Source organism: Dipodomys spectabilis, unplaced genomic scaffold, assembly GCF_019054845.1.
Source record: "Dipodomys spectabilis isolate Male_0828 unplaced genomic scaffold, ASM1905484v1 ptg000136l, whole genome shotgun sequence".
In the NCBI taxonomy this organism is placed as follows: Eukaryota; Metazoa; Chordata; class Mammalia; order Rodentia; family Heteromyidae; genus Dipodomys; species Dipodomys spectabilis.
In genome coordinates this window covers 6,270,095-6,294,424 of record NW_024870813.1, presented here as the reverse complement: position 1 = coordinate 6,294,424, position 24,330 = coordinate 6,270,095, and the positions used below count along the sequence as shown (strand labels likewise).

Genomic DNA, 24,330 nt, shown 5'->3' with positions numbered 1-24,330 from the left:
GGTGTTGTTCTCACTCTTTATCTGCCCTTCCATGCCTTCTCTCCATCCCCTGGGCCCTCTGCCCTGCCTGCTGGACCCCACCTCCTCCCAGAGCCTGCTCCTGTTTCCTCCCATTGTCAGGGTGGGGTATGGGCAGCCAGAGTCGCTGCTCCTGCCTGTGTTTCTGCCCCACATCACTGGAAGAAGGCCAAGGGCTACATCATTTGGTAGGAGCAGCTTTCACAGCTGTGAAGTGGGAATAAAGATATCCCATCAGGGCTAGGCTAGGGAGTGTGGCTCAGTGGTATGGCTTTTGACCCCTATGCAGGAGCCTTTGGATTCTGTCCCCATCACTGCAAAAACAAACAAATCCACTGGAAAGTAGATTGTGTCCCACTTATCTACATGGGGCCCAGTAAGGATGTACGTCCCATAATGGTGGCTTTACGTCTTTGCTTTGGTGGTGTGGCTTGTTCTTGGCAGGCACCTGCCATGCTCACTGTATAAAGTGCTGCCCTAGGCCTGGTTGATGGCAGCATTACCATCACCAGACTCTTGGTGGGAGTAGGGTGGGGGTAGGGTAGGCTTACCCCAAATCAGCGGGATCAGGATCTGTGTTTAACAAGACTTCCAGAAGCACAGGCCCGGACACCTGCCCACTGACTCCAATACTGTTTCTAATCTGTCTGGTGGATTTGTAGTCTACCCTCATACCTTCCTTACAGTTGTGAAGCAGGTCTGGAGCTCCCCATAGCTCTGCTCTGTGGCCCTTTGCCTCTGCTGTGCAGATCTCCCATTTGCTGGAAGTGTCCTGGAGGTGGAGCTGGGTCTCAGAAGCCCTGTTGGCTGTGGCCAGGTGTCTTTGGGGTTAACTGGAGCCTCCCTGGGCCATCTGGTGCTACTCACCCCATCCCATCTGTCCCCCCTCAGTATGTTCCAGAGGAAGGCCAGGCAGAATTGAGTTGAAGGTGTGGTTTGTATTTTGTTGAAATCAAAGCACTCCGTATAAAGATGTTTTGGTGTGTGTTGATGTTCAAATAAATAGATCAGTGTAAATTTACATTTTATAGTTAAACAGCAGAACAGAGTTTGAGGTGGCTTATCTGATGGCACTAGCAGAGCTGGCCTAACCCCTACATTCTGGTAAAGGGCTACTGGGGAGACTGGCTCCCCTGCCCAGCATTTGGAGCCTGGTACTCTTTTATTGTTTTTTGTTTTTTGGAGGTAGTGGTTGGGGAGGATGGTGGTTGATGTGCTAATCCTCTCATGACTCTCTTGTCTCCTGCTCCTTCTCACCACTGCTTTGCATAATCTTTCTTATTCCTTTCTCATTGGATATTCTTGAACACTTTGTTTTTCTCTACTAGGCCTCACAGTTTTAAGGTTTTTTGTTTTATGTATATATATGCGCTTTTGTTTTTTTGTTGCTGTTTGTTTGTTTGGTTTTAGTTTTATAATCTTCCCCCCCTCCCCCCCTCCAGGTTCTTTGCTTCCCTTGGGGGAGACCCTGGGTAGCTTTGCGCTAGGTAGGAAATATTCTCTTTTGAAGGCAGTAAAGTGGAGGAGTGGGTTGGGTTTTTGTCTTCAAACGCAGAATGTTGTAGCAACAATTCAGGCATCTATGCACCATCATCTGGAAGGCATCTACCAGGCCCTGCCATTGCTCCCGCACTGGTGTGTCTGTAGACATGGTGCCCTTTGCCAGCTAACATTGGAACTAGCTGCTCTATGGAACATTTTTATCCTGTTTCCTGCCCTCCTTTCCATCCTTCCTTCCTCCTGCCCTCTAGTATCCACTTGACTGCATTTAGCAGAGAATAGAGTCCAGGTTCATGAGCCAGGGCCCCACTGTGCTCAGAGCTTTCTGCGCAGCCGTGTCCTGGGTGTCTTGCGTGCTGCAGTACCCAGAACATGTATAAACAAATCCAGTGGTGCCTTTTCCCACAACAAAGGACTAGAGTGGGCCTGCACATGGAGGGGTTGCTGGGTGGGTTGTCTTCTGCCTTGCTGTCCTAGGAATCCCTTATCCCTTCCGCCCTCTCTTGAGAGTGGCTGGGTCCTGATCAGACCTCCTGAAGTATGGGGGCCTGGTTTGCTAGTCTCCCTGTTCTTGTTCCCCTTGGAGATGCACTGTAAATGGCTCCACACTGTCCACATTTGTGTGTGGCTGGCTGAGGAAGAGGCTCTCCTTGCCAGGGACGTGTACTAGATTCTGTGTGTAGCTAGCTTGCCCAGATTTAGTTTTTATATCATTATTCAGGACACTGGGTACAAGGAGCCCTGACAGTCCCAGCCCCGCATGCTCCCTCTGGAGTGAGCCATTTCACCTTTGATACTGGAGAGAAAGCCTCGTGGGAAATCAGCTTGCAAGCCAGGGAGGAGCCAAGCTTCCTTTTCACCAGTCATTTGAAAAGCTGGGGGGTGGGTGAACAGCTGCTGTGGTTGGACCAGGCCCTGCCTCACCTGGTGGGCAGGTGTTGCCCTGAAGCTGCTTGATGAATCATTCTGAAAAATCTTTACTGGGGCCCAGGCTTGTTTGTTTGCCTTAATGTTATGTCTGCTGCTGCTGTTGCTTTTTTTTTTTTTAATTGTTTGGTTTTTGTTTTTAAAGGAAAAGGACCACAAATACTCAAGTTTTGACTTGAGGCCACTTAATTTGTATAGGCCTCAGTAATCTGTGTTTGTTTGGTGTTTCCTGATGATTAGATTTCCCATGATTAGATGTTCAGGTTAGGCGATTTGCTCTGGAATTCTGCAGAGATGATGTGGCCTGGGTGCCTTTCCCTGGGAGGCACAGGAATTCTGTGTGACTCAATTTGACTCATTACTGGTGATGTTAACACAGATATTCGCTGTGTTGTGTTGTTTACTATCTTTTTCCACCCTAAATACTAGGGTGTCCTTTGTAATTAACCAGTGCCCTGTGGAGACACTTGAGTCTGTGAAAATACACTATTTCTGTCAAAGTTTCATCAACTAGTTTTTTTTTTTTTTTTTTTTTTTTTTTTATTGTAAAGCTACTATACAGAGGGTCACAGTTACATGAGTGAGGTTATGAGTACACTTCCTCTTGAACATTGTTACCCCCTCCATTGTTTTCCCCCTACCATCCCCTCCCTCCCTCCCTTCCCCGAGGTTCTTTTTTTTTTTTTTTTTTTGATTGTGATTAAATGATTACATAATTTCAAAGTCACAAGTTCATTCTAACTTCCCTGGAGCAAATTGTCTACCACAGTCTGTAATATATAACAGTGTTCACATGTTATATACCATATTTGTGATCAGCAGCATGAGGATATTTAGTAGTGGTTCAACCAGATGAGCGGGAGTTCCTTGTTTCTTAAGTCCTGTTAGTTTTGTCGTATCACCTAACCTTTTGGATTTAGCATCCACTTATGAGGGAGACCATGTACCGTTTGTCTCTTCGTTCTTGGCTTACCTCGCTCAACATGATTCCTTCTAGCTCCATCCATTTCCCTGCAAATGCCATTATTTTGTCATTTCTAATGGCTGCATAATATTCCATTGTGTATAGATACCACAATTTTTGGATCCATTCATCTGTGGTGGGGCACCTAGGTTGTTTCCATATCCTAGCTATTGCGAACAGTGCTGCAATAAACATGGAGGTGCACGTGTCCTTGTATATTGGTTCCTGTTGTTCAGGGTAGATGCCTAGAAGTGGTATGACTGGGTCGTAAGGGAGGTCAATCTTTAGCTTTCTAAGGACCCTCCAGACTGCTTTCCAAAGTGGTTGTATAAGTGTACATTCCCACCAGCAGTGTAATAGGGTTCCTCTTTCTCCACATCCCCTCCAGCATTTGTCGTTGGCTGATTTGTGGATGTGGGACATTCTGACTGGGGTAAGGTGGTATCTCAGGGTTGTCTTTATTTGCATTTCCTTCACCACCAGGGATGATGAACATTTCCTCATGTGTTTCTTTGCCATTTTTATTTCTTCATTTGAGAAGTCCCTCTTTAGTTCCCTTGCCCATTTAGTAATTGGTTTGTTAGGTTTGGGAGGGATTAGTTTCTTGAGTTCCCTGTATATACAGGATGTTAACCCCTTGTCTGATATATTGCTGGTAAATATTTTTTCCCAATTAGTTCATCAACTAGTTTTAAGACCCATAGATGAGTTTTGACAGAGTGGGTTATATCTGTCAAGGTTGCTGAATCGTGATGATTTAATTTCATAATTCAGTCTACGTTTATCCTTTAGCATTCTGCTATGAGCAGCCCTTTTCTTCCATTCTCCCCCCCCCCTTCTCTTATTATGGGCTTTTGAGTTCTCCCCTCCCCTCCCCTCCCCTCCCCTCCCCTCCCCTCCCCTCTTCTTTCTTCCCTCTCCCTCCCTCCCTCCTTCCTTCTTTCCTCTCTCCCTCCTTCCCTTCCTTTTCTCTTTATGACAGTGCTTGGGCTTGAACTCAGGGCCTTATGTCCTTCCTTGGCTTTTTCGCTCAAGGCTGGCACTCTACCACTTGAGCCACAGCTTTACTTCCAGCTTTTTGATGGTTAATTGCAGATAAGAGTCTCATGGGCTTTCTTACCCGGGCTGGCTTTAAACTTCAGTCTTCAGATCTCAGCTTCCTGAATAGCTTGGCATGAACCACTGGCACCCACTTTTTTTTTGTTTTAAAACTCAGATTGTTTCAGATTTGATTAGTGGGAGCTTGTAGTTTGAAAATGTACTTTTCAAAAATGTACTCTTTAAAGTGTACATTTCCAGGTCTGCTCTAGTCTTACAGAACTAATCTGGATGTGATTCTGGAACCATCTTCCAGAGTGATTCTCTGGCATGTGGGATCAGCTGGACCAGGTCCATCCTTTTCCTCTGGGTACCTTATGGAGCTTTTTTCCTCCCAGCCGCCTACCAAGAAAAGTGACCTGTTCTGCCTGCCTCCATGCTGGGTTTTTGGGTCAGATTTCTTTGAATAAAAGCTCATGTCGCTTAAAATAATAAAAATAGTAAATTGGGAGAAAAAAAAATCCCTGGATTAGGTGACCTCCATTCCAGTATTAGTGCCTTTCCTGCTGAGCCCTCCTCCTTTTCTTTCCTTCTCTGACCCACATCCACCCTCCCTCCACTTGCTCTTTCTCCTTTCTCCACACAGCAACAGCCTGTGCTGAAGTAGACAAAAGCTGCCTCTCACCAAATTAGCAAGGAGGCCCCCTTGATGTTTCTGACACTCAGCAGGTTTGAAGTTGTGAGTTGGTGGTAGGAACACACAATGCTTAATTTGCTAAGTTCAGTGATTTTTTTCAGGAAGCCAAACACTTTGGAACCCAGGCCCTGTTGGAGAGCCTGGTGGCACTCACAGCTGGTGGCCTGGCCTCTGTTGAACTTCCACACAGAGAGCTTTCAATTGCAGCGCTGTTCGTCAAGGGCCTGTTGGCCTTGGAACTTTCCTCCCACGCTTGGGCACTGGGGCAGGCCTTGTCCTTGTCACTATCTCACTCTAAATGCTGTACAGCCTTATAGTGTCTTCCCAAGGTAGAATCACACTTGGGGATTTGGGAGCGTCGCTGGTAGACCTGGGTGTGGGGGTATTGTTGGGTAATGGGGGCTGAGTCAGCCAAGGACGTAGACACTTCTGACTGTGAGTCAGAGTGAGCTGAGCCCTTCCTTTTTCTCCCACAGTTGCAGCCCCTTGGGCAGAAGTATACCACAGCTGCTCTGTCAGATTCCTGGGAAGAGGGAGGCAGTTGCTGTGGCTACCATTATAGGCCTCTCTCCATCTTCTTCCATGGCCACCTACTCCTCCCAGGCTGCTGCCCTGGGGCCAGCCTGTTTCTTTAGCTTGTGGATGTTCTGTAGTGCCTTGTGAGCTCTGAGGCCCCTCTAAGGTGACCCAAAGTATGCTACATGGAGAGGCAGAGGAGTCCAATTCTGGAATTGTGGCTTCTCTTCCCTGGGATGGGCTTCATTGGATCATGACCAGGGGAAAGGCAGAATCTTGGTGAATGGCTGACTCTGGAGAATGAGAGGGAAGAGAGATCAGAGGATACTTGAGCGGCATTTACAGCTCAGAATATGGGTGGAAAAGGGAGACAAGAAGCGAGGTGAACGTGAAGGTGGAGGTGGAGAGCAGATGTTCCCAGTGAGGTGATTGATGAAGGACTGAGCTGAAGTCCTCAGCAGGGAGAGCAGAGGAGTCAAGAATAGCTCCTAGGCAGATAGATGGCCTACATGCCTGGAGCTCTGGGAGATGCTTCTGGGATCTCAGTTGGTGGCCACACTAATTGAGGGATCTTGGTAGGGCCGTGGTCCATGGTCTACTTCAGTGCCTGGAGCTTGGGGAGGTTTCAATGGCTGGACACTGACCTAGGCCTCCAGCAGAGTAGTAATGATAGTGGGGGGGTGGGGAGGGGGGTGAAGTATGTAAGTAGCTCCCAGGAGGGTGCTAAGTGTACATTCCAGAGGGCTGATGCTTGAAGCCAGGAGATCAGAGTTCATGTTGTCTAGCTCACAAGCCTAACTTCCCTTTTTGCCCTATCTTCTGAGACACCCCACCCCCTTCCCCCACCAGTGCCCCTGGTCCCAGTATGTCTGCTTGTCTGTCTGTTTTGGTCTCTTCTGCACTATTCATATTTCTGTATCAGGAGTGATACAGTGTGTCAGAACCTCTTGAACTTTAATCTTATTAGACTACAAATGGAAGGGAACTAGGGTTCTGCAGTCTTAGCCAGTTCATGTTACTTGCTGTGTTATATGACCCAGAGAGTGTCCGTTTTAAAACAGACGTTGTCCAAAGAGAGCAAGCAGATGGGACATGCTGGACAACCGCGGGGAGAACACTAGGCTGGTCACAGGTGGCCATCCTCCTCTCAGGGTCCGGCTGGGGAGCAGGGTCTTGATTCCCTGGAGTGCGGGACAACCCAGCATCAGATGGAGGCTCATGGGTAGTTGTTCTAAGGGAGTTCTAGCAGGTGAGGATGACAGATTTATTTGTTTAGCCGCTCACTCATTCATTTATTTATTCATTCATTCATAGACAGGGTCTTACATTGTAGCTTAGATTGGGTTTGAACCCATTACATAGTCCATGTTGTCCTGCAACTCTAGAGGCTCCTGCCTTCACCTCCTGGGTGCTGGGATCCCAGCAGTGTGCCACCACACATGGCTGAGGATGGTTTGACAGCTGATCTGGAAATGAATGGGAGAAGTCACAAACGCTTAGTAAATTGGGGTTTGAAAGGCCCAGTCTTATTCTGAGTTAGTGTCTGTCCTATTCTTCCTGTCTTCCCTACTCCCTCCACTACTTTAAATCAATGTATATTTATTACTGTAGTTTCTGCAGGTCAGAAATCCAAGTAGTATAGAGCTCAACTAGTTTTCTGCTTAGGGTCTCCCTCAGAAGACCCAAGTCACAGCACTGATGGCTTTTTCCTTTCTGGAGGCTCTGGGGAGGGGTGGGGGGAGGGAATCCACCCCCCTGCAGGCTGGCTCACAATGTTGGCAGCATTCTAGCTCCTTGCTGTTGTAGGAAGGAGGTCTCTGTTTCCTGCCAGACAGCCAAGGCTACCCGAAACTCCTGGAGCTTCTGGCCTTTGCAGGCGGCCTCCACGTGTCAGACCTAGCAACAGTGCACCAAAGTGTTCTCACTTTTAGAATCTGATGTTTGCCTTTGCCCTCAGCTAGGAGAAAGCTGTGCTTTTAAGAGCTTATGTAATTACCGTTGGACCTGTGGGTGTGTGTGGTTTCTGCCTCAGTGGAGTCAATTGACCACACATGGAATAGACTCAGAAAGGAAGCTGTCTGTAGCATATACACGTACATATGCTTTCTCTTGACATCATTCCCTAAACAATGCAGTAAGCAGCTATTTATAAAGTAGTTTTGTTGTCTTGGGTATTTTAAGTAATCTTGAGATGATTTAAAGTTGGTGAGAGGATGTGTTTGTGTGTAAATATTGCACTGTTTTATGTAAGGATTTGAGCATCTGAGGAATTTGGCTTTTGTTGGGGACCTGGAACCATTTTCCCCTCCCATATCAAAATATGACTGTACATTGGACACACAATTTTTTTTCAGACTAGTTGATTAATAACCTTAATTGTATGTACAAAGTCTCTTTGCCTTTTATGGAGGAGAGGATTATACTTTGTGATTTTTTTATTTTGCTTTACTAAGTAAGAATATTTTGAAATCTTCTCAGGAGTGTAAGGTAAAAATGATAAATTGAACAGGTACTAATTGTATTTTCTCTTAAACCCCATATCAGTTAAGGGGAATTTAAAGAAAGAAATCAATCTACCAGGCTAAGGAGGATAGGGAAGAAAAAACGAAAACAAAGAAAAAGAAAAGTATTGCAAGCTCGGAATAGGTGGGCAAATGATACAGTTTAAGATGTAAAGACCGATGGCATCAGATTACTTTGGGAAGTCTGAGGGGAGAAGATGAGATCATAGGTGGGTAAATAAAAGAGCTTGGGAGCTAGGCACTGATGATAATCCTAGCTATTCAAGAGGCTGAGTCTGAAGCCAGCTCCAGTATATGAGATGCTCTTATCTCCAATTAACCATCAGAAAAACTGCAAGTGGAACTGTGGCTCAAATGGTAGAACACTAGCCTTGAACAGAAAAAGCAAGCTAAGAGACAGCTGCCAAGACCTGAGTTCAAGCCCTAGTATGGTACCACATACACAGAGGAGAGAGGAGACAGGAGAAAGAGAGAGAGGAGAGAGAAAAGAGTTGGTTTTGTCTCTAGTTTTCCTTTCTTCCTGTCCAATGCTGGGTGACTCCACTGTGGCTAGATGTTGGAGATCAATGGCTTGAGACTCCAGGTGTATCTGGGGTTTTTTATTGAGGCCATCTCTATTCCTCAGTCTTCTAACCCCATTTGGTTTCTAGAACACTTAACAGCCAGTCCTTTGCCAATTAAAAGGAAATGTCACTTGAGATCCTAACTAGCCTAGAAAGAAAAGACAAATGAGGCAACAAGGATTTCCCAGAAACAGCCTTGCTAGTACACCGTAGAAAGAAACTTACCTGCCTGAGGACTCAGAGCTTCTAGTTAGTTCCTTAGTCACTCTTAATCATGAAGATTACCAGGCTTTATTAGATACCTGAAGAGTCTCATTATAGAAGAAAACAAAATAAATAGACATCTCCCATTTGAAGGAAGGAACATTTTTTTTGGGGGGGGGGGGGGGAGAAAGACATTTCCTCAAAGTAAGAGAAATACTATATCCACGAAATGAGAATTGGATATTATAAAAATGGCATATTTAGAAAACAAGGTAATTTAAAAATTAAGAACAGGGCTGGGAATGTGGCTTAGTGGTAGAGTGCTTGCCTAGCATGCATGAAGCCCTGGGTTCAATTCCTCTGTACCACATAAACAGAAAAAACAACAATTCCCCCAAAAAACCAAACAAACAAGAAAACACTGGAGGTGGCACTGTTGCTAAAGTGGTAGAGTGTAGCCTTGAGCAAAAGAAAAAGCTCAGGGACAGTGCCCACACCCTGAGTTCAAGCCCTAGGACTGGCAAAAAAAAAAAAAAAAAGAACAAAGCAAAATGATCAGAATTACTGGAAGGTAATAAAGCAAAAAGATGAAGGGATTGGGAATAGGGCAGAAGAGGTAAGAAGACTCTAGGACCGGCCACTGCACAGAAGGAGGACAGAAAAGAATGCTGGTGGCAAAATCATCAAGAAGGAAATCACTTCCTGGAATAGAGAGTTATGTTCTTTATATGGGAAGGCCCACCAGCTGTGGAGCCATGTGGATTGGGTGGGTCCGCATCACTAACCCAGAAATCTCAGTATTCAGGGGAGGTGGTCCCACAAGCTTTTAGAGAAATGAAACAGATTAAACACAAAAATAAGAATCCGAGTGGCTGGGGGCTTCTCAATAACCAGAATGTAGAAGATACGGGAGTGATGCCTTCATCTACATATGACCTGACTCCTTCCACAGTGAAGGTGGAATAAGGATGTTTTCAGACCTGTGGGAATGGAAAAGCCACAATCTGCACTTTCTCCACAAAGGTGAGCCAAGACAGGAGCTTCTTTGGACCATGAGGATCTTGCGTACCTTTCCAGACTGTTAGATTTTTAAAAAGAGGTAGCCAAGTAAGAACAGCACCACGCACGTGGTATTCAGGTAAGGGGTAGGTTTATTCACCGTTCCGGCTGGCACCAGGCCATCTTGGTCCTCCACGTGGTAGGGAAAGGCCTAGGAAAAAGAGAGAGCTGGGAAAGAGAGAGCTGGGAAAGAGAAGAGAAGGAAAGAGCTAAGAAAGAGCTAGAAGAGAGCAGAGAGAGTCTGGGCCTGGGCTAGGCCTTATCTAGGGTATGGGCGGAGAAAGGTGTGGCCACATCAAATTCAGATGTGACCTCAGTGGATGCAGATGTGACCTCTTCCAGGTGTCCCAGTTGCCTAGGTAACACAGGTACTGGGTGGAGACTTTGCTGTGAGGAGGGTGGAGTCTACTTGCCATCCAGGTGCTGACCGTACTACACAGACCACAGCACTACCTAAGGCTCTGTCATGGAAGAGATGGTTTCTTGAAGGAATAGGAACAGAACATCTGTGGGTAGAAACTTGCTGAAAGGAAATTTGGAAAACTGACATTGAACTTAAAGTTGACTAATGATAAATTCATAGAAAATTAAGCAAATTGAAAAATAAGACCTATGCACTTCAGAAAAAAGAAAAAGTTGTACAGGAAAAGAAAAGCAATCATGGCTTACGTGGCTCTGACAGCTCACATGATCATCATTATGTTGACTCTGAAAATTACTCCAGTCAGCTCTGTAGTTTTAACTATAATTATAGAGTGGAGAGATGGGAAAGGACAAGTCTGAGGGGGTGGCTTAGGGAGAAACAAGGTTTACAAGGACTGAAGAAATCCTTGTCAAGCAGGATGGCTGATGCCTATAATACTACCTACTCATTCCAGAGGATCAGAGTTTGAGATCAGCTTGTACAAAAAGTTTGTGAGACTGCATCTCAGTCAATAAGCTGACCATGGGGACTTGGGAGGGAAGATCACAGTCTAAGGCAGGTACCTGGCAAAAAGTGAAAAAAAGGTTGCCCATATCTGAAAAATACCCTAAAGTAAAAAGGGCTGGAGGACTCAGATGGTAGAGCACCTGCATAGCAAGTGTGAGGCCTCGAGTTCAAGACCAGTATTTCCCTTTCCCCCTATAAAACAAATCTCCCTGCATGGAAAAAGGACAGCACAGCTGAAAGACTAGGGAGTAGAAATACAAGCATTGTGTACAGTTGTCTCCTAATAAATACTCAGGTACGAGCAACAAAGAGTCAGCCCTGAGAAAGGGAAAGTCTGGCCCAGAGACAGGGCTAGAGTCTTCTGTTGCCTAAACAATAGTTCACCCTTACACGGGTACAGGCTTAGTCTTATCTAAGACAAGAGAAATCTAGAAAGTGAGGCATGTGATAAGGACGCTAAGTACCGTTTCAGGAGACATTTTAGTTGTATGTGCAGGTGTGCAGAGTGGATTGGGTTTGTTAACGTGTTTGGAGGGTGGTAAGAAGGATTGACCCCAGGACCTTATTCATGATAGTCCAGTGCTTTACACTGAGATTTGGGCCTGGATGATTAAGCTTTATCTTCTTGTACGACGAAGGCAATTGGTAGTCATTGTTTACTGATTTCTCATTGCCAGTTCACTGTCATACTTCTGAAGTGGTGAAATAAATGATAAAAGATCAGTAGGGGGGAATGTTACAGCCTAAGAAAACACTGAGGTAGTTGCTGCAACGTGCTCTATCTTCATTCATTCATTCATTCATTCATTCATTCATTTTCTGTGCTGGTACTGGTGCTTGAACTAGACACTGTCCCTTAGCTTTTTTGCACAAGGCTAGTGCTCTACCACTTGTGTCCCATTTTTATATCCAGCTTTTTCTTGATTAATTGGAGATAAGAGTCTCATGGATTATGTTTGAACCTTAGATCTCAGCCTCCTGTTTAAGCTAGGATGATGGCAGCTGTGAACCACTTGGCTAGCCTAACTTTATTTTTTGGGGGTGTGTGTGTGAGGGGGGTTGTTTGATGTCTGTGATGTTACCTTCCAGAGGATATTGGTGTGGTGTGCTGGATCTGAACGTGCCTGCCACCAATAGTGGTAGGCAGTTGGTTAGACTAAAATGTGTAAAATAGTGTCTCTGGGTTGTCTTTCAGTTTTATCTCCAGTGATGGTGAATATTTTTTATACTGTTAATGATCTGCTTGCCATTTCCATATGCTGGCCATATTCTTTGTTTACTTGAAACCAATTTTTGTTTTATTAAATATAAATCTCCCTGTGTTGTAAATATTTAACCTTTGTCATAATTGCTGTAGTAAAAAATTATCATTTGTATATTATTTTAATGTTACTTTTAATCATGTGGGACTTTTATATAATCTTGTACTTGAGATTGATTGTTTTTTCTTTCTGTTGCGTCAAAAGGGAACATGATTAATCTGGGCCTGAAATACTCTGTTCTCAGGGTGTTTGGGCACACGCAAGTGTGTACACACATACTTTAGATATTTAGATTGATTTTTGCTTATTTAATTATTCTCAGATTGCTAATCAACTACACTATTAAATAATTCTACTTTTACCTCTGTTTTCAGAAGTTGATGAGTTGATAAACATATGCCTATTTGCCATGTAAATGCTTTATTTTGTATTAATAAGTTCTTGGAGTTGAGACAGCTTGAGGTCTTGCTAGTTGTTTTCTGTGCACACAAAATAGCTTCTCTGCTGGAGTGTTGCTAAATGGTATTTATGAAAAGTTTACCTGTCTGCATTCAGAAAGTTAAGTCTTTTATGGAGTGTGCGTGTGTGCGTGCGTGCGTGTGTGTGTGTGTGTGTGTGTGTGTGTGTGTGTGTGTGAGAGAGAGAGAGAGAGAGAGAGAGAGATGGAGAGACCATGCATGTGTGCATGCTATAGAAATAATACTGGCTTTAACTGAACCTAGTAGATAGAGGACACCTCTGATATGATTTAGTTTAGCAAATAGAGGCCAGGAACCAGGATCACTTTGGAGTTCTCTTGGGCCCGATCTGAGTTCTAGTTTCAACACTCTTTGCCTTTATTGCTGTCATGGGCTTTTGGGCAGTGTGGTCATTGCCTCTCTTGGTGGCTCACAGAGTGCTCAGTCTTTTGTCCTTCCCTGAGGTTCTGAAGCTGCTGAGCTGCTATACCCCAGGAACATGGCACTGGCCTTGTCCTCCATGGATGGGAGGCACTGTGGCCTGTTGAGGGGTGGGCTTAGGCCAAGGTTCAAGCACATGTTTCCATATCCTCACAGGGCCCCAGAACCAGAGGCTGCCTGAGGCTAGGGGAAGAGGTGGAGGGAAGTGGGTGAAGAAAGACTAAATTTTCTGTCTTTTGTAACAGTTTCCTCTTCTGAGTGTTGAGGATAGGGAAATCAGTGGTTTTGGGACATCCACACCCCAAGACCTGAATTCTCCTTGTTTGACTCCATTGTTGTTAGCGGCAGGTGTGTCATGGGTTATGCTGAATGCAGCATACTGTGTGAGGGCTGATCAGGGTCTGTCTGTGGTGCAGTTCTGAGTGTTGGAGTTACCTTGAGAGCTGGGCTTGCAGGATGGGCAATCTCTGACTCATATTATGGCTTGCAAAATAACTTGCTTTATGATGGGACAGACATGTAGGCTTCTGGTCAGCATAGGTGCTATTTATAAATATCCAGTGGCCCTTGGCAGAAATAAACTTCCCCATCCCAGAGAGCTTATATCCTGATGGTTGTGATGCTCCGATTGGGTTTGGCCTCCTGCAGCAGCTGTGCAAGTAAGCTATTTCCTGGTGGGGGTAGGTGGGGGTGGGGGGATGTGGATGGGGGAAGGAAAGGGGAGGGAAGCTGGAGGACTGTGGAGGGTCCCAGCACCCTCAGGAGCTCTGGCACCCTGCTTTCTGCCACCCCATGAGGGCTCATGAGCTTATCCATTTCTTTTTCCATACTCAGTTGCCTGTAGGGGAGAGTCCCTGTGTCACAGCAGAGTGGTCCTATCCCCATGGCTTGTGGCAGAGGAGCAGGGATGAATCTGCAGTGCTTTTGCTAAGTGAGGTAGTTTCTCTGTGGAGCTATGATCACAGAGAAAGCGGGGGTGTTCTGGCTTTATTGCCTCAGAGCTTTGTTGGCTTAGAGCTTCTGGAACAGTCTTTTGCCATGCTGGGTTAAAGGGTGGCTAGAGAGCACCTCCCAGGATTCCAACACATTCCAGGCTTCTCCAGAAACCTCAGTGAAGAGGGAAGTGTGGGGGACCTGGATTGCCTTGTCTGTAAGAGGGAACCAGCTTTCTGTTTCTATCACGTAGGTCACTTTCCTCCTGCTTCAGAGCACATTTCTAGCCGAGTTGGCTGCTTGCGAATTTTAGCTTACAAACTTGGGTTTTAATTCTCAATCAATTTTTAGGTTTACTTCTTTTAACGACATGCATTAGTCCTGCCATCTGTAACTTCTCATCATCATTGCCAGATGCCCCAAAGCAAAAACTAAACAACCCCCAGTGCTTGGGGCTCCAGAGTTAGTGAAATATTGAACTAGGTGAATGCCATATGGCGTCTAGCTGACTTTAGGAGCCAGCTTGATCCTCTGCCTTCATAGGATCAGTGAAGGGATTGGCAAAAGCCTGTCTGTGCTGGTACCTGGTTCACTGGGCTGGATCGGGGCTGTATGGTTCAGTCACCTTAAGAATTTGTCAGTAGTGCAATTTCAGGGCCCAACCCAGGCCTACTGTACAGAGTAGGGGTTCGGATACTGGGCTCTTGGTGTCAGGGAGACCAGGGACTGGTCAGTGAGTCCCTGGTTTAGTTGGAGACCCTAGGTTCCAGGAGAGCAGGGCTCCGGCTGAGGACAGGCCATGCTGCTGTCGCTGGTCTGTGGCTCTGCTCAGAGCGCCTGTGCTTCTCCTTGCCGGTGCCTGTGTGGCCCTGGCTGCTCGGGCTCCACAGCTGTTTTCTGGCACACAGAATACTGCACGAAGGTTTTTTCAGAAGTGTTCAGATGGTGGGAGACGGAGGGTGGTGGGATGAGTGGGCTCGAGGTGATTGTCCTCTCTCTGACTAGGTGTGTATGTGTGCTGGTACTGGGGCTTGAACTCAGGGCCTGGGCCCTCTCCCTTACCATTTTTTGTTCAAGCTTGTCTCTGTTATTTGAGCAACACCTCTACTTCTGTCTTTTTGCTGGATAATTAGAGATAAGAGGTTGATGGACTTTCCTGCCCAGGCTGGCTTTGAACCGTGATCCTCGGATCTCAGCCTCCTGAGTAATTAGGATTACAGGCGTTTGGCCTCCTGGCTAGGGTGATGAGGTCAGGAGGTCTGGGGCCTCTCACATCCCTCCGGGCTGAGTAGTCACAGAACCTATTTCAGGAGGAACAGGAGTCTATGTTTCTTCTTTTTTCTTTCTTTGAACTCAGAGCCTGGGTGCTGCCCCTTAAGCTTTCCAGCTTAAGGCTAGGCTCCAACCACTTGTGCCGCATCTCTATCTCCAGCTTTTTGTGGTAAGTTGGAGATAAGAGTCCTGAGTTTCATCTACTCTCCTTCCTGGGCTGGCTTCAAATCTTGATTTTTCAGATCTCAGCCTCTAGTTAGGATTACAGGCGAGAGCCGCTGGCTTTTGTGTTTGCAAACTGACTTTGATTCTTGTGTCACCTCTGCCACTGACAGTAGACCTGTGTTTGGGCTAGCAAAAGGATAGGAGGAAAACTGTGATTGAGTTTCTGGAGTGTGTGGAGCCGTATCTTTGCCCATTGTTGGGGGAGCAGCTCTGGGAGGTCTTACAGCTCAGCCTGCCCTCTCACTGGTCACTGTCTCTGCAGGTCCCGCTTCTCAGAAGATGCACTATTACAGATATTCGAACGCCGAGGTCAGCTGCTGGTACAAGTACCTCCTCTTCAGCTACAACATCGTCTTTTGGGTAAGCGTGGCAGAGGATCTGCTTTCCTTTGTGTGTCTTCCTTAGTAAGTTACGATGCTTCCCATATTTTGCTGGCTCTGGGATGAGCTAGTGGCAGTCTCCATGAGCCCTGACCTCAGAACCATTGAGGAGTGCTATGATGGGTGAACCAAGGATGGATGAAAGGTCCCAACCCAACCTTGGGGATCGGAAGGCTCTGTCCCAGAAGCCTGTCCCAGCAAGGCACTTTGTACTCATTTGACTGTGGCCAGGACCTTTCCTAGGTTCTGGGAGATAATAGAGAGCGAGCAGGAAGAAACTCTTTGGGTGGTCAAGGAAGAGCTTTCTGAGGAGACTTGGAGCTTTCTGGCTGAGACCTGAATATTAACGAAAAGGTAGCGAAGAGTCTGAGGAGGCTCCAGGTAATTAGAATGGCAGTTGCAAATGTCCTGAGGTAGGAATGAGTTCAACAGGCGCAAAGAACAGAAGAAAGGCATGCGGCTGGAGTTGTGAGGAAGGGGACACAAGGGAGGAAAGCTCGCGGGAGCTAGGTCAGGAAGGGTCACAAAGGTCCCAGTAGGCAGTTGGAATTATTTTCTCCTTCTTTGAATAACTCTTGGAAGGTTGTAAGCTGTACGGTGTGATCCTGACTTGGCAGTATCTGCACAGGGAGGAGAAGAGGGTGGTGTGAACCACATTTGAAAGTGGGGTTTGGGGAACCGTTTGGTAAGTTTGAACTCCCTGTGGAGATAGGGTTCTTTTGTTGGTAGCCATCTTGAAAATGAGTTGGCCATTTGAGGAAAGGGTGAGCTATTTGAGAGCCTCAAAACTTGGGGAGAGGTGCAAGTCTGGAGTCCAGGGGTGCTGGAGGCTGGGTGGAGGAGGACCGTCTGCTCAGAGCTGACTGTGAGTGAGTGGTCCATGGTAAAAGGATGGTCAGGAGATTATGGAAAGCTGGCGGTGGCTTGGTCAGGTGGGGGTGACCCTGACTGAGCTGCTCCGTGCTCTGGGGGTGGGGTGGGACGAGGGGGATGGAAAGTCTGCCATCAGAAAGTGCAGAAGGGAGAGGTGACTGGGGGAAATGGTTCTTTTGGGGGCCCTTGCCTTAAAGGGAAGAGAAATTGGGCACGGGCTGGAGATGGTCACGAGTAATGGGAATGGGGCTATGTGTGTCTTTGCCAGTGAGGTTGGGAAAGGGAGAGGCTGACATGGAACCTCTGAAGGAGGATGATGCGACCCAAGCATATAGGAGCAAGGCCAGTTAATGGGTTAATCCATACTATCTGTTGTCATTTGGATCTTAAATGTCCCCCAGAGGCTTGGTCCCCAGTCTACTGGTCTTGGTTCTATTGGGACATGGTGGAACCTTTAACAGATGGGCCCTTGTGGAAGGTCTTAGCAACACCCCCCCCCCCCACGGCCTCCCCCCCCCAGGCCTCACATCAACAGAGCCAACCAATCATGGACTGAAACCTACAAAACCTTGGGGCCAAACAGCTTTTCTTGTTGAAAACTGATGGTCTTGAGTATTTGTTACAGTAAGGGAAAGCTGACTAGCCCTGTCTGTGTCTGGGGCAGACGGAGGAGGAGGGTCAGCCCAAGTGCTAGTGAGACCCCATTTTTACCACTATGGTAGATTTGGCCATTCGTATTGGGACTAGAACTCTTGTGAACCAGGCAGCCTTAAAAAGACGTCTCAGCTTGTCAATCTCTATTTTACACATTAACTCCCACTGTCTCATTTCAATGTATTTGGGGGGTGGGGTGGGATTCCATGGCTTGCCTTTCATCACAGTCAACTTCCTGTGCTCTGATACCTTTCCTCCAGTAACTTTATCACTAGCTCTGGAGTAGGATGACATTGGTCTACATTTGATGTGGTGCCTATGACACCCCCCTGATGGGCTCTCCTTGCTACGTGTGGCGTCCCAGACCTCATTGCTCCTGTCTGGAGGAGAGCCCTCTGTCCCCCCTTCCCCTGTCCCTTTCCCAAGCCAGATGTGTCATGGGGGAAGGGGCACACATGGGCTTAATGGGCAGCCTGACATTTTGAACATTTGTACATCTGGCTATTGCCCCTCCAACTGTACTGACCTGACTCATGCTGATTTTTTTTTCTTTATGGAAATTAAATGATTACATACATTTCACAGCATGGTGGGATAGTGATACTTAGCTAAAGTCATAAACACATTTTAACCTTCACATGGCACATTGTCATTATCATGGTCTATAAAGCTTATGAACTCTACAAACTTTGACACTACAACTATTTTTTCCAAATCGGGTGACACATCCTGTTTTTTTGAAACTAGAGTAAAACTTTTACTGCTGCCATAGCGGAGGGCATGGACAGTTCTGTTTCTTGAGAGGCTCATTGGAACAGAGCCTTGGCCCTGGGGCTGTTGTACTCAGCTGCCCAGGGACACGTTTTCACACCAGCTCAGTGACCATCCTGAATCCAGTGTTTTATTGCTGTGTTCATCCTTATGTCTGAGCCACCTCTTAAAGGTCTCACGTCTAAGTTTTGCAAGATAAGAATTCCATGGGTGGATGGTAGTGATGGTCGCCCTGTACTGAGAATACACGTAGTACAACAGAACTGTATGGTTAAAAATGGATGCTATTTAAGTTTCATATCATGCATATTTACCACAATCAGAATATTTTTAAAATCTCACTCTTTGGCTTTCAGAGGGAGGGAGGTTGGGCGAGGGGACTCTGGAGGCGTGGGACAGCTGTAGCTCTCTGTCTTTATACCCCACCTGGTTCCACAGAGAATGTGAATTTTCCTGGGTTTGCTGGGTGAATTCTCTAGAGGGGTGGGTACTGCCACCTGCTTCTCCAGGATTGCTTCCCACTGAAGACATTGCCTTTAATCTGGAAAGCCCTGGTCTAGATCTATTTTAGAGAATGATTAGAAATGAATTTAGACCTAGGTATCGGTGGCTCCTATAATCCTAACTACTCAAGAGGCTGAGGATTGTTGTTCAAAGCCAGCTCGGGCAGGAAAGTTCATGAGACACTTATCTCCAATACATTACTCCCAAAAGCCAGAAATGGAGAAGCTCTGACTCAAATGGAAGAGCACTAGCTTTGAGCAAATAGAAGCTCAGATACAGTACCCAAGCCCTAAGTTGAAGCCCCAGGCATCAAAAAAACCTCAAACCTCCAACAACTCAGATCTGTTCTAAGTACAGATGATAGGCTTGTATTACTCAACAAGGAGAGGCCTCTGCTTGTCTTTAGTTTAAAAGTTCTTCTATTGGCGTCTTTAGGTAAGTCTCAGCTTTCTACTTATACAGTTTGTGAATTAGCCTTTGAGCTTACTTAACATATGTATGTCCTGTTTGCAAATGAGATGAGACTATGGGTATTTGTGCTATGGGACAGCATGGTAGCATGGTCCAGCCCTCCCCTCTCCCTCCATATTAAATCGTTTCTGTGATTATGGTGAGCATGCAATTTATGGTCCAAATCGGAACTTTTTGGAGTGAAAGGGATGCTATGGAGAGTTTTTCCAGAACAACAGGTACATCCTGGGCCTGTCTCAGGCATACCAGGATCTGTGCTCATCCTACTCCACAGGGAAACCAAGGCAAGAGTGGAGGAATTAAAGACACTCTCTCATGTGTATAGTGCCTTTGTGGGTGTAGTCTGCATCCTTTTGTAGCGGTCTTTTGTTTCCAGAGTTTTCTAATTGATGGGAATGTGTGTGTGTGTTTTGTGTCATCATCATCACACACACACACACACACACACACACACATACACACACATGCTGCTTTGTACTGGAGTTTGAATGTTTGAACTTAAGGCCTTCTGCTTGCTATGCTGGTACTCTACCACCTGAGCCTTGCTTTCAGCACTGCTTTTTGCTGCTTATTTTGGAGATGGAATCTAGTAGATTTTTCTGCCAAGGCCGTCTTTCAACCATGATCCTCCAGATCTCAGCCTCCTGAGTGGTTCTGATGACAGGTTTTCCCAGACAGAATTGCTTTGTTGCAGTTGAACTCTGTCCAGTGCTATCAGACCCGGAGGCCTAGTCCTCAGGCCAGAGTGAATGTAATGTAAATGTTTTCTCTGCTTCCTTTTTTTTTTTTTTGTGCTGCCTCTGGGGCTTGAACTCTGCTCAAGGCCAGCATTCTACCACTTGCGCCACAGTTCTACTTCCAGCTTTTTTTTTTTTGTGTGGTTAATTGGAGCTAAGAGCTCTGGGCTGGCTTTGAATCTCAGTTCTCAGATCTCAGTCTCCTTGAGTTGCTGAGATTATCAAACTACTAGTGCCTGCTTTCTGTTTCCATTTCTCTCTCTCTCTTCCTTTCTTTCTTTCTTCCTTTCTTTCTCCCTTCCTTCCTTCCTTCCTTCCTTCCTTCCTTCCTTCCTTCCTTCCTTCCTTCCTTCCTTCCTTCCTTCCTTCCTTTCTTTCTCTCTCTCTCTCTCTCTCTCTCTCTCTCTCTCTTTCTTTCTTTCTTTCTTTCTTTCTTTCTTTTTTTGTCAATGGTGGGGCTTGAACTCGGCCTGGGTACTGTCTCTCAGCTCTTTAGCTCAAGGCTAGGACTCTACCATTTGAGCCACAGCGCCACTCCCGGTTTTCTGGACATTTATTGCAGATAAGAAGAGTCTCATGAACTTTCCTGCCCCGGGCTGGCTGTGAACAGCAATCCTAGATCTCAGCCTCCTGAGTAGCTAGGATTACATACATGAGTCACTGGTACCCAGCTTGTGCTTCCATTTCTTAATGCAGTTGAAAGTCTAATATTTCCAAAATGATAGAATATGTTTTTATTTGTTCTGAAGTTTTCTCTTCAAGCTTTTTTTTTTTCTTTTGTCAGTCCTGGAACTTGAACTCAGGGCCTGGGCACTGTGCCTGAGACTAGCACTCTACCACTTGAGCCACAGGTGCTACTTCTGGCCTTTTCTGTTTGTATGGTACTGAGGAATTGAACCCAGGACTTCATGCATGCTAGGCAAGTACTTTACCACTAAGCCACATTCCAAGCCTGTACTTTTTTATAATGGCATGGAAAATTCAAGAATTCCAAGGGAGGCATCTGAAAGTTACTGCACTCTCCTTTCTAGCTAGTTTCCTTGTGTGCAGGTGCAGTTCGGTTTCCTGTCCTTGGGAGCGATATGCTTTCATTCTTGGGTCTTTTGTTTTCTCATCAGCATCAACTGCTACAGAGCATACCAGGTTGCTATGTAATTTTCCTAATTGTATTTTTTCCCTGGAAATTTCCCCATTGGACTTATAGGTTGTTTCAGCATTTCCTTATCCTAGATATGGGTCTAATGATTAGGTCTGTTTAATACAGATTTTCCCCTTTCGGGATGGAAAGAAAGTTAGTTGCTAGGACACATTCCCTGGAGTGAGGTTAAGTGCTTATACAATTAAGTTTACTTCTCCATAAGGGCTGCCCCAATTCACCGGAAATAGACTGCCTTTATCTTTTGGCACTGGTGGTAGAAGTGTGTATTTTCACACTGTGGTTCACCAGGACATCAAGCACTGCCCAGTCACAGATCCACTAGAACTAGAGCGTGGTCTGGGGTGCTTGCAGGCCTCGGTCCTGCTCTCTCCTCTTACCCCTGAGGAAGGATGTCCAAGGTATACCCAGGTTGGTGCTGGAGGTTAGGGTGGGGGGTGTAAAATGGCTGTTTCCTGTTTTCAGGGTGCTTGGGAGAGAACGTAACCTGGGGTAGATGTGTGCATGCGCATGCGTGCGTGTGTGTCTAACTCTGCAGCCCAAATTGGTACATAGCAAAGAAACAGTCTACCAGAGTGATTGGTCTCCTGTGGGGAGTGCCTTACTCCCATCCTACTGATGCTTTTTTATTTTCAGAAATCCTTTTTATAAAACCATGTCTATTGAGGTGTCATTTAGACAAAAGAATACTCACTTAGGAAAGCCACTCTAGAAGCTTCCCTGTACCTTCCATCTCCCGTCTATTCTTCCACCTCAACTATTTGTTCTTTAATGTATGACACCCCTCCTCCCCCTTAAATTAGACTTGAGTTGTCTCACTTTTAGGTATTTTCTCCATTGCTTTTAATTCCATGGTCACGCCCATCTTTTATTTTTAAAAATTATGGCAAAATAGATTTAACAGAAAATGTATTGTGGTAATTTTTTGGGGGGGGAGGGTACAATACTAAGGCTTGAATTCAGGGCCTTGTACTTGCATGGCTTGCTTTCTTGGCTGGTGCTCTACCACTTGAGCCACTCCTCCAGCTCTTTGTTTTGCTGGTTGTTTTGAAAATAGGGTCGTTAGGATTTTGGCTCAGGCTAGCTTTGAACTGTAATCTTCTGAATCTCAGCCTTCTGAGTAACAAGTGTTGCAGGTTTGAACCACTGGCACCTCGCATTGCAATCATTTTTAGCTGTGTACTTCATGGCATAGCCATCAACATTCTTTTGCAACTCTTACCAACTGTCTCCTCTTTGTGCCATTGATTGCTGTGTTTATTTATTTCTCCCTTTCTACTTATTTGAAGATTATTTTGCTTTTTTGCCCCTAGTTTCTGAAAAAAGGAAGTTTTTTTTTTTTTTATCATTTTCACATTTTTTCCCAAGTTTATTCTGTGTGAGGTTCACTAGGCCTCTGATGTTTGTGAGTTTATAGTGTTTTGTATTGTTTTCTTTAAATCAAATCTAGGAGTAACTTGACTCCCCTCCCCGCTTTTTAAAAATATGCCCTGCCTTTTTTGTGCCCTTTGCTTTCCTGCAGGCCATGGAGAGTGTTTGGTTATTTTTGCCTCCTTGCTCCACTCATTTGGTATAGTTTCTGCTGCATTGTCTTCACACTTACTGACCTTTCCTTCTCTAGAGTCTAATTGGCTGCTAAATATGTCTAGTGAAATTTTATTTCTGGCATTCTGTTTTCTAGATTCCATTTGTGTTTCTCTTACATCTTCTACTTCTCATCATGTTTATATTTTCCTTTAGATTCCCATTGTTTGCTAATTCTATCTGTGTCTCTCCTGTGACCCCTACTTGTGATCTTTGTTTTCCTTGTAGGTCACATTTTTTTCCTTTCCATTTGAGTAGATGTAGGTAGTTTTTCCACCCGCGTCTTCTTCCTGAACAGTATGAAGTATGGAATATATTAGTATGGAAATGTATTGTTTGGGTTACTTTCAGTTTAAACTATCAGGATCAGATAAAGTAATATATAAAAACCATATCAGCCACGGAGACCAGAGTTTAGGGGGTAAGCCTGGAGTTTGTGTCCAGGGCCAAAGGAAATCCTGTCTTTGGACTGTTGGTCCCAATGGCTTTAGTTGTAGTTTAATGCTGCTTTGGCAGGCAGTGGCTTGCAGGTCAAACCTGGGCTTCCGCCTGTTCTGCACATAAGGTTTTATTGGAACACAGCCATCCCCCATTCATTGTACATTTGCTGTGGCAGCTTCCCACGGTGACAGCATTACCGACAGTGTTTTACCTTGTGGCCCTTTGGGTTTCTACGTACTGTGAATCACTTAACCTGTATCAGTGGTGGCAGACAGTTATGGGAATCCCCTCTGGCTTGCCTGGGGTGCTGCCTGTAGTCTCCAATGGATATTTCTGCTCCCTCCACCTACCTTCCTTGACTGACACATTCCTGGGTGGGCCTTGGGCCTTGGCTCTGGGTTATCAGGATTCTGAGAGACAAATGTGGGGCCCTAACTCTGGGCCCCAGCAGTACAGGGCGTGCGTGTGTGCTTCTTATTCTTGGAAGGGTGGTTCCTACCCTTCCTTCCGGAGGGAGTGAGGGAGGAAGGGAGGAAAAACTGGCTCATGATAGATAGCTTTATGACCCTGGGCAAAGTGCCTCCTGCCTGAGACCCTGCTTCCCTTGTAGTGAGAAAGCTGTGCTCTTAGACCTACCATGCTCTTAAGAGATGGCTGGTTCACAGTCTTCTACTGTAGGACTGCTTTGAAAGGCTGCTCCTGCTCTGTTTAGAGCTCAGAAGATCCCTGGTCTTGAGAAGCAGGACTATTCAACTGCACTGCTTTCCCTCTGAAGAAATGGCATTTCAAGTGTCCACGAGTGCCCTGGTGTTCGTTATGCTCACCAGGCCTGGATTCACCTTGGGCTTTCCATCTGGCAGTGTTGTATGGGAACTCAGTTGAGAGAAACAGAAGCTACGTTTTGAGAGGCCAAATTGGGAGTCTTTATTAGAGAGCTGGCAACCGCAGGTGGACTCCTGTCACGAAGACCTACAGCTCCTTGAATACACTTAACATTGTCAGGAAACTGAGCCGTAAGAGCAGAAAAACAATACCAACAAACCAGATCAACTCCAGTGGAGAGCTGAAGTGGGACACCGTGGTGAGTGGAGGAGAGCCAGCAGACACAAGATGCAAGGAGGCATGGCGTAATGGTATCTGAGCTGGTCTAGGACTAAATAGGGTCAGGGTTGGGGTAGGTTCACAGGAAACTCCAGAGTCTTGGGAGTTTAAACCATAGGACTGACAGG

General features: G+C 45.9%; 1 protein-coding gene across 1 annotated transcript in view; it reads left to right on the top strand.

Annotated features, from left to right (window-relative positions):
* The window catches only part of Tspan14 (tetraspanin 14), a 53,380-nt gene that overhangs the window by 13,551 nt on the left and 15,499 nt on the right, over positions 1 to 24,330 (top strand). Inside the window, exon 2 of the mRNA XM_042690318.1 lies at positions 15,793 to 15,890. Within this exon, the coding sequence (XP_042546252.1) occupies positions 15,810 to 15,890 (81 nt within the window). The 5' untranslated portion in view covers positions 15,793 to 15,809. The remainder of the gene's footprint in view (positions 1 to 15,792; positions 15,891 to 24,330) is intronic.